The sequence below is a fragment of the Ziziphus jujuba genome, chromosome 11 (assembly GCF_031755915.1).
Source record: "Ziziphus jujuba cultivar Dongzao chromosome 11, ASM3175591v1".
NCBI classification, from domain to species: domain Eukaryota; kingdom Viridiplantae; phylum Streptophyta; class Magnoliopsida; order Rosales; family Rhamnaceae; genus Ziziphus; species Ziziphus jujuba.
In genome coordinates, this window is record NC_083389.1 from 22302251 (window position 1) to 22312909 (window position 10659).

General features: G+C 35.2%; 1 protein-coding gene across 5 annotated transcripts; it reads right to left on the minus strand.

The window, feature by feature from the left end:
• Window positions 1-142: 142 nt before the first annotated feature.
• On the minus strand, window positions 143-8407 carry LOC107433055 (ethylene-insensitive protein 2.1). 5 transcript variants are annotated; one of them, XM_016044297.4, is made up of 9 exons: window positions 8073-8407; window positions 6349-7230; window positions 5919-6005; window positions 5687-5797; window positions 5396-5608; window positions 4050-4235; window positions 1508-3941; window positions 1272-1420; window positions 143-764 (listed from the first exon to the last, which is right to left on the minus strand). In XM_016044297.4, the coding sequence occupies exons 2-9, from the start codon at window positions 6595-6597 to the stop codon at window positions 384-386; spliced, it is 3810 nt and encodes a 1269-aa protein (XP_015899783.3). In that variant the 5' UTR covers window positions 6598-7230; window positions 8073-8407; the 3' UTR covers window positions 143-383. The 5 variants fall into 5 exon arrangements, with proteins under 5 accessions (XP_015899783.3, XP_015899782.3, XP_015899779.3 ...); XM_016044296.4 differs by having other exon boundaries at window positions 1272-3941; window positions 4050-4232; window positions 8073-8406; XM_016044293.4 differs by having other exon boundaries at window positions 1272-3941; window positions 8073-8405.
• Window positions 8408-10659: the final 2252 nt, after the last annotated feature.

A 10659-nucleotide genomic window follows, 5' to 3' on the forward strand; every position in this document is an offset into this window, starting at 1 on the left:
TATAAACAAATAAAACTTTTTGAAGAAAATTTTTAAAAACAGAGCTTTTAGTCCTTGTTTCTTTGCGAGGGCCTATAGACAAAAAAGGCCCTGGTGCCAGCCAGCCTGGGATAAGATGAAGTCACACAAAGCAACACCAATATTGCAATGATCAACTTTTTCCACCCTTCTACCCATTTAATTCTGCTGCAATTACACATCCAGTATTTTCTTAACCTATGTATACGTTAACATACATGGAAATAACATTTGCAGCTCATGGCTTTGATACACAGAGAGAGAGAGAGAGAGAGAGAGACGCAATGACTCTTGGAGCAGAACTTGAGCTGTTTTCCAAAATCAAACAACTCAATAACTCAGTTGGAGGCAAAACCGACATAATTCTATGAGCCATATGGTGCAGATGTTGAAACCTTCCGTGAACCAGGCCCCTCAGGAGTGCCAACAGGTTTGTTAGATAATCGTCGCTTGTATCGTTTTAGGACAGATGCCAGATTTTCTTTTCCCTTCGGGAAAGCCACATCACCAGCTGCTGTCCCTGTTCTGCCCTTCCGGCAAGATATTGCTACCTCCACATCCTTGATTATGTCCAGGAGCGTCGCCGCATTTGTGCACTTACCCCTGCCTGGTTTTGCAGCTGGGGGCAACATTCCATTTGCTACGGGTGGGCTTAGTCTCTGCTGCTGCTGTGCTGCTGGGATTTGAAGGCAGAAGCATGGTGTCATTGGACTACGAGGCTTGGAAAATGCCAGATCAATGATCCCCTAATGTCAAGAAGTTGCAATAACAGTCAATATCAATAAATTAGTAGTAAATCCACAAATGAAGAAAAATATCCACATTCAAAGAAACAAAAAATTATACAACCATCTATTACTAAGCAGCAGAACAATTTCATTGCTTTCTAAATACTACAGCATGAGTTATGGATATTTACAGGAATATCCTTGAGAGCATGCATCAAAATGATGGTATACCACTGGCTTTAAGTGCTCTCGAGCCAACCCTGGTTAACTGATTCGTTATAATATAGATCAGAAAACATGCTCGTATAACCAGCATCAACATAAATACATAGTTTAGAGGTTCATAATCCAGCAAGATTGCAATTAAAAGTAGGATCTATTAAAAGTAGGATTTATATCCAAATCAAATTCTACACAATCAGACACACAGGCTACCCAAGACAAAAATCTTATGGCCAAAAAGAGCTCTTGCACAGGTTGTGTACTCGATAAACTACAATATATAAGAAGGTTTTAAATATTTACCTGAAGCCGATTGAGTACATATGTATATTTTCCCCATAGCTCTGGCCGGCTTTCCATAAGTGATAGGTCAAGAATCCGATGAATGCACCACACCCCAAAGCTTATAATCAAATCTGATCTCCAGACACAGCCCTCCCCACAATGAGGAACTGAGGAAACCGTGAAATGAGTGAAAGTTGCATCATTGTTCTTCATTGCAGAGAATTTCATATCAGAAGAAACATACTGAGGGTCACCTGTTTGAATTCCACGATTCATCTCTCTAGTTTCAGCATCATATAGAAATTTCTCCCTAGCAGCCACACGATCAATGAGATCCTCATCGGCCCCGTCATTCTGTCTAAACAACCAATCAGATCCTTCCAATTTCAGAAGCCTCACGATGCAATATCTAAAAGACTGAAGAAGCTTGGCCTCTGAATCTGCAGTTGAAGAAGTTTCTTGACTTACAGAATTCATCCTACTTCCAACTCCTGTATTACCAACAGCACGACTATTATCAGCAACACCAAATTGCTCAAAAGGCTGTCTAGACCAGAATGACCCGGTGTCAAAACCGGAACTCAACGGTGAGGATAGAGCATCTCTATAGACTTTTGATGGAGAGAGTTCATCAAATGCTAAAGGAGCTCCCGATCTTGTTCCAGAACCAGAATACACGGACTGTCCATAAGTATTTCGGCCAACGGATAATCCAAATCCACTAGGACTCTCCATTTGAGCACTTTTATTGGACACAGATATATCCCGGTGAATGTCTGGCAAGCTATGATATTTCTTTGTATTGGCCGGGCTTACCAAATTCTCAACAGTTCCAGAAGGGCAAAGTGCATAATATGGTCGTTCAGAACGCAACAGACTACTTCTAGATGCCACAAGGTTCTGGAAACCGGAAGCCTGACTAGTGCTCAATCCATTTTGCACTTTCGGTCCCATAGCAAATGCAAGTGGATCTCTATAGTTTGTGCCACTCAAGGCAGGGGATTTAAAGGCTGGTGACTCCAACTGACCATTCAAGTTATCAGAACTTCGGTCCCTTGCAACACGACTGAGATAGGATGCCATCTGATAACCATGTACTGTGGCTGGTTGATGATCCCAACCCTCAGAAGATGTTAGGTTGCGCACACTCGAATAGCGTCTCTCACAAGCATCAATAGCATTACGGTTAGAATTTTGCACATAGGCATCCAACATCTGAATTTGATTGGACCACAATGCAGATGATCTTTGAACCTCATACGGCTCTAAAGTGCTTTGTGGCCTCCGCTGCCTCGGAGAGTCATACAAACTTGAGCTGGTTAGAGGATCAGGTCCTCTGCCTCCTACAGGTGAAAAATACCCAGAAATTTCCTTTGCAGTTGTGTCCACTTTCAACGAGGAAGAGGAAGCCTTAGAATCTATCCCCAACAACACATCCAATTTCTTAGTCTTTGCTTCTTGAGTTGCTAGCCCATGGAAATCATACAGTTGTCCCCAAAACTCTTCAAGTACAGCAGCTAGTTGACGCCTAGCAGCACGCCCCAATCCTGCTAATCTTGAAAGGCTTCCAGCACTATTGCCCCCTTCCTCACTTCTTCCGCTGAGACTCCTAAATGATCCTGGACCCTCAGGTGTCAAAGAGGGGTTGCTCTCAGAAACCCCTTTGGTTGAATCTTCAGGCCAACTATCTCCCTCATCGTCATCCTTTTCAATATGGATATCTTCAATTCCAAGAGTCTTTTCAACTGGATCTATTGATTCAATCTTCACCGTGCCCTTGTCCATCAATGTAATATTGGAAGCCTCACTAATTACAGTTGAGACAGAAGTTGTCTCCGCCATGGTTGTAGATTCCTCCCTAGGGCCCATTGAAGAGCTATGAGAACTATTTTCTGCAATTGTGTGCTCATAATCATAATCAGGCTCCATGATAGTCTCAGGTAAATCAAGATCAAAACTTTCAATTGTTTTATCAGAATGACTATCCACACCCTTCCCTAAGATTGGTGACACTTCTTGCTTCTGAACATGTGCCTCTCCATGATATCTCATGTCAATTATATCATCGTCCTCTTTCTTTGAGAATGAAGCAGATACCTTCGGCGTATCCCAGCTCCACACCTGAGCATCTAACTGGACACTAGCAGATTTCAAAGGAGTAGCCGCCAGCCAGAGCATCAAACAAAATGATGCACAGATAGTGATGAGAAGAAAAACATAAGATATTGACATGCTACTCCCCATATTCCACCTCAAATTAGTGACCCAATCACTATTACCAAACATCATTTCTATAACAAATACAATCTTCAAGCCAAGCATCCCAATAAATGTAATGATAGCTAGAAACTCAAGAATCTGAGATGTTTTATAAATACCCATTATTGATTTTGATGCAGCAATCCTGAAAAGAGGTATCACAGATGGTGGAAGCAACACAGCTACCAAAGCCTGAGTGAATATAAGTAGTTGATACATCCCTTCAGCTCCTGAACTCCAAACACAATGAAGAGCCGGAATAATGGCAATAATTCTGATTGTAGCACAATGCAGCCAACCAGGAATATCCAGTTTCAAGAAATCATGTAACACTACTTGTCCACCCATACTCCAGGTTAATGCTGTAATTTGATTTGATACAAGCAGAACCAGTAAAAAGGCAACGGGTGCTATTGGACCTCTAAAGACCTGCATATTTGAATCATGTTTAAAATGGTTGAATACACATCAGATATTAAACTACTACTGCAATTTAAAATTTAATATGAACACATTCCAATTAATAAAACTTGAAACCTGTTCCATCAGAGACATTGCATCCTGAAATGTAAGTAAAACAAAGCCTGTACTGTAGAAAAGATTTGCTGCTGAGTTCATCAGTACATAATTCACCAGAAAAATTCCACTAAAGATGCATAATATGGCAAAAAAATGTTTGTGACACAGGGCGTCCTTAGATATGTTTGGCGGTCCATGATGCTGCTGCAAGAAACAAGTTTGAAGTTTCAAAAACTGACAAGAAAGAAAAAAATCACAGCAATGAAGCAAGAACTATAGAAGTAAAATTTATCTACATGAAAGTATTCATGCAATGAAAATCTGCTTTTAGACAAACTAATACTAGAAATTGCATGTGATTTACTTAAAGAAAAATCGTAAAGTACCACAGAGAGTGAACAAAACAAAGCAAAGCTATTAAAGAACAGTAAACTCAAATACATGATAAAATTACTATGACTTGGACCAAGATAGACATGGACAAGATGATTTTCCCCTCTACTGTCTGCATGCAAGTAAACAATAACCTGTTATACAACAGCTCAATTATTTTAATAAAATTTTCAATTTAATAATTTTTCCAAGGCTAAGAAATGACATTTAACAAACCAACCCTAACAAGACAAATGTATGATCTATGCAATCAGATATGGAGAAAGTCAAAATTGAAGTCTCAAACTAGATATAGCAAGCAGTTACTTGTCAAACAGTAGATAAAGATATGCAAAAAAAATAAGGAAAGAAAGTTAACTACTAAAATGGAAGACCACAAAAGCATAAATGCTGCATTCATGCACCAAAAATGAAAAATAGAGATGACTAGCAAGCAGCCAAAAGACAAAAAGATAATAAATATAGACAAACCTATACAAGAAGTATCTTAAATATTATATCCTTGGCCAGGAAACGCACTCAAAATGGGTACTAACTTACCATCATCATGTATGCATGCCAGACCAGTACTAACAAGACGAAACTAATTCCAATTTTTAAGTTTTTTGCAGTTGCAAGGTAAGACATCAAATATTTTTTTGTTGATTTCCTTATCACAAATACAAACATAATTCTTGTATGCTACATATACATGCTAGAAAGCTATAGCAACTTGAACATATACATGATTCAACTACAGACATATCATATAGCATCTTCTCAATGTGAAGTCTCAAAAATATGATGTCTCAACCTAAAGACAGCTGAAAGTTTTCTATAAGCAATGAGATACCAAAACTACAGACACACCAGAAAATGATCAACATGTATAACATGGGTGAAAACATGCATTCAGACATATCAAGCTCATGTTCGCAAGCATATGCAACAAAAATCAAACAGATAAAGTTCATGTGGGAGGACAGAGGTACCTGCACAATAGAAGAATGAAGATAAAAATTATGAGGCATGATACTTGCCCCAAGAATACTCATTAGTGCAAATGCACTCTCCCCACTTAACTTTGTTAACATCCCATTCACAGATAGCGGTACTTCTGGTTGACTAATTATTACACCAAGAACAAAGGAAAGCAATATGAAGCCTGCAATGCATATGCATAGGAACTTCTCCTTGCAATTGTCCTGAAAATGGGAACTAACAAAATTATAGACAATGTCATAGAAGTAATAATGTAAACAACTGCAAGCAATTATACTTACAAGAAGGGTGGTAAAAAGTGGGAAGAAAACAGCATTAATAGCAGTCAAAAAGACACAAGTGAATAAGTCCCACCCAAACAGAAGATTAAGTCCATGAGCAATGCCCAAGACCTAACAAAGTTAAGAGGAATATGTTAGGGATATAGATTAAATGATTTAAGCAGGAAAAACAGAAATTGCAATCGAGGAAAAGGGAAAAACAAATAAAAAATGACAATAAAAGAGAAGTTACCATGGTAAGGTCCAAAAGAATCATGGACAGCTCAGCTTGAACACCTAAGAATATACATGTATACTTGTCATACTCATCACAGCAAATCTGTTGACATACATGAAAAATGGCATACATTAAAAGTCTGCAATGTGCATGTGTGAATAAAATGTGTGTGGAGGGAGAGAGTAATTAACCACCGCTCTGCCATGTTAGCATTATGAAATTAAGTTATATTTAGACTGTCACTGAAAGACTGATCACATATATGGAGTGTTCAAAAATAATTTAATTAAATATATCAACCAGTGTAATGGAAAAGACATATTTTGTAAAAGCATACACTGTCAATTTCTTACTTCAATTCTAACCAACTTGAGGCGAAGAAGGGAAGGAATAACAGTGATTGATGCATATTCCCCAACCAAAAACCAATAACAAGAAATCATACCTGAGCAAGATCTCTTCCAGTAACCACTCCAATACGAGCTGACAAGTACTGACACAAAATAGCAGCAAAATTGAAAATGAGCATCAACGTTACTAAATCAAACCCAAAACGCGCACCCCCTTCAACATTTGCAGCCCACTTTCCAGGGTCAACATACCCAACTGAAATCAGAAGCACGGGACCGACAACAGGGAGTAACCGATGAATAACACTTGGAATATGATTAGCATTAGAATTTTCAGCTTCCATATTATCAACAGATACTTGGACAAAATGAAAGCGCTGGTACAAATTTATACTTAAATAACACTTTCACACAAAAGGACCTCCCAATTAGAACCAAGCTACACAGTTACATGGCTGCTAATTTCTTTTCCCAAGAGTAAATACAACCACTCCCTGATATGGACAAGTCATCAGCAACTTCTAAAGCTCAACTCAAATAAACCATGGTAAAAGTGAGCTTAATCCATCATCTTCGAATAACAGAAGTATAGTTTAGTATCAGACCTCAAACAGCTTCAATGAGCAACCTGATAAAGCAAGTTACAGAGACTGTCGCAATTCACTTGCCCAGATCAAACTAACAGCTTTCTTAGTAAATGCTATGATAGCAACTACAGACGCTAGCTGTGATCGTCAGACACCAATCTGATACTTTCAATCAAAACCACTAGAATGCCACTAGAGAGCGATTTTGATACCTCAATTAACTTTCTATTCATCTCCTCAACATAGTTAGACTGTTATTCCAAGTGATGTGAAACTTCAGACCAATAACTTAACTACAGAGCATAAATAACAGTCTGAACTCTATCCCAAAAAGTCAAATCCCAATCTAGGCAGTCAGTTCCTCATCGAAGCCCACTTTACCAGGAAGTCCTGATTCAATATAACAGATCGGTCAGATACCAGAAAAAATAAATAAATAAATCAGAATAACAAATTTCAAAGTAATAACAAGAACATAGTAGTTAATCAGGTTTTGAAGGCATTATCAAGTACACCTCAAAGGCCCAATACGATTTATTGCTAAAAGTATCATAAAAAGGAAGTATATAACCACAAGAAATTCCAGAAATTAATTTTTTTTTTTTTTTTTTAAAAAAGTACTTGGTCAACCTATTCTTGTCCATAAGAAACAATGTTTGGACCACCATGAGTACCATACACCAAATGCTTCAATTACATCAGTTACCAAAAATCTTTAAGCAAACAAATTTAAAATCGAATTCCAAGTATCAGCCACGGTTATCTAGCTGAAATTTATTCTGTTCGAAACTCACACAACATCTGCATAACAATAACCACAAAATCTCATAGCAAGCCATGAAATTAATATTCCTCCAAATAATCTGAAATGCAAAGTCTCAACTTTCCAAAAATCCATCCCGGATCTTCCCACAAAGTCGGCAAAACAAACCCAAAACAAAAACAAAAACACAGAAAAGTCTTCAAAAACAAAAACCCCAGAATTTAAAAAGAAAAAGAAAAAAAAAAAAAGCAAACAAACAAATTCCAAAACCCTAGAATTCAACAACGAATGAGAAAACATCAGAATCCGCCGCCATGGATCTGATGCACCCCAGAAGAAGAAGAGGTGAAACAGAAAAAGCTCATTAGCACGGATTTTAAAGATGATGACTTTGAAAGTATTTTTTTATCAATCAATCAATCAAAACTACCCCATGACCTTTGAAGCTAGGGTTTTCAAAAATGCTTACCTTCTTCTTCCTTTACTTTCGTTTTCTTCTTTTTTTTTTTTTGTTTTTTTTTGTTTTTTTGCTTTTTCTGTTTGCTATGGCAATCTCTATCTAGTCCTACAGAAGCAGTAGATCTCAGAGAAAGAGCTTTAAAGACACCACAAAGTTTAGCACTCCTCTATATATCTAGAGAGAGAAAGAGAGAGAGAGAGAGAGAGAGAAAGAGAGAAAGAGAGCTCAATTTTCTGAGAAGAGAGAGAAATAGACAAAGAAAGAGAGAGAATGAGAAAGTGAAAAAGAAAATTATGGGTGGGCTTTCAAAGCCATGTTGAAGAGAGAGAAAGTAAGCAAGAGTGAAGTGAGGAGGAAAAGTTTTCACAAAATGTGGGTTTTTTCTTATTTCTTAGAATTAAAAAATAATAATATAAATAAAAAGCTCTAAAAGACTGTTCAGTTTTCCCACTACTTTTTCATTTATAGCTGAGGCAGATACTTTCTATCAATCAACCTGTTTGGATATAAAAATATTATTATAATAAAGAAAGAATAATATAAATATTCTTTTTACCTTTTACCATCAAACTTTTTTTTTTTTTCCTTCTACTTTTTCTTTTCATCTTCCCTTATTTATCAAAACAAATCGGAGGCTTTTCACCTTGTTTAGAAAGAAACTTAAAAAATCAGTGCCAAATGAGATATTAATTACATTAAATTATATAATTCTTTATTTTTAAAATTCACACATTTATTTCAAGTAAATTTAGTTTTTATTTAAAAGGCGATGAATTCTTGAAGAGTTATGAATTGCATATCATAATTAAAATGGTTTTTATTATCCAATTGAGTGCCAATATCTTCAATTTAACCAAATTTAAAATATTTTATTTTTACAACAAGTTTAATAGATGATACAACCATTAGTACTTTTCTTATCAATTTTAAATTGGTTTAATAATTAGAGATTTAAAAATATATTAATAGTTTTTTTAAATTGATATAAACTAAATTAATGTTAGATCACTAATGAATTTTTCAATCTCAACTGTTAAAAACCATCAAACATTAGCACATTCTACATTTTATAAGCATCCATAAATGTTAAATATTTTGTACACGATGAATGTTACCTATAGAAATAACTTAGCGAAAAAGTTATTAATCTTATACAGAAAATCTTTAAGTTAAATGAATGTCATTTACATCTTGTAAGACATTTTTTGGCTACATTATAGGAAAATAAAGTAATTAATACAAAGAGTTATATAATGTGTATATTACTAATTTTATTGTATCTTTATTACAGTAAAACTTTAAAAGCAACTATCTTTTTAACTCTCTATTTTCTCTTTGCATGTAGATGGTTTTACTCAATTCTTTCTTGGTTGACACCTCGCCCGAAATCAACACAAACAACTACGAATGTAGGCTAATAGCACCGATAAGTTTTAACATGCAAAGCATCATCAAGCATTGGGTATTGAGGATCAGACATATCGGTCAGGTCTTTTTTTTTTGTTTTTTGGGTTCCGTTTTAGTCACTAGAAAGTTGCTCCTAGTTAGGTCTGGCTTTGTATTTTTGCACATCCAAATTCAAATTTGTCTCTGTCTTTTATATATATATATATATATATGGAAATTTTATGGTGAGGACGGTCCGCATGAGAACCGCAGTATTAGTGACGGTTTTTCATAGTATTAACGACGATTTTTTAAAAAATTATCACCAATACTATAAAAAATTGTCACTAATACTGTGGTCCACATAAAAACCGTCCGCACCATAAACGGACTGCATATATATATATATATTGAGCATCAAACAATTAGTCACATACTTTCTTATCATTTTGTTTCGGTCAAGTTAATTATAAAGGTGACCTAGCGAGGCATGGCTCTGTATTTTTGCAAATCAATATCAGACTATGTTTATTTCCTACTTGGACTAACTCCCTCTTCATAAAACCAAATTACGATATTCTTTTCAAATTTGAGTTCTTTGTAACCACAAAGGTGTAGAATTAATCTATTTCTTATTTTTATGAGATTGCTAAGTTTTAATTTAAATTTTTTAAAATTTTTGATTTCGATACCATATTAAATTATACTATTATTATAAGCATTTCAACTATATATTTACATTTTATTGACAGTATACCCACTATATCTCATTGTGTGTAAGCAATGAGTGTAATATACATATCAACAATAAAAGCCAATGCTTGAAATGTGAGATAGAGTGACTTGAATAAGCACCCATTCATAATTTCTCATAAATATATAAACATAAATATATATATATACTGATGAACTTCATTCTTAGTTTTGCTATAATTATATTTAAATCCTATGCTTTTAGAAAATCATCATATATCTCTCTTTAATTTCCTATATATATCAAAATTGTCAGTTGTTACTAATTAATTTTAATATTTAAAGGTAAAATAGAAATTAAAAATTAGTATTTAATAATGAATAGCATTGTAACACAATTTTGGCTTCTACTGTTGAAATTAACAAGTAAAAGTTACAGATGATTTTGTTTTGTGAGATATAAATATCTAAAGAAATGTAAATAATATTTTTTTGAAAAATGTGAGATCTAAGCATT

Excerpts from the sequence above, each read along its gene's own strand:
- LOC107433055 (XM_016044293.4), bottom strand. The coding sequence starts at position 6,597 with ATGGAAGCTGAAAATTCTAATGCTAATCATATTCCAAGTGTTATTCAT. Across the intron at positions 5,798-5,918 it reads TTCTTTTGGACCTTACCATG|GTCTTGGGCATTGCTCATGG; the intron begins GTAACTTCTCTT and ends TAACTTTGTTAG. Across the intron at positions 4,236-5,395 it reads TTCATTCTTCTATTGTGCAG|CAGCATCATGGACCGCCAAA; the intron begins GTACCTCTGTCC and ends TGTTTCTTGCAG.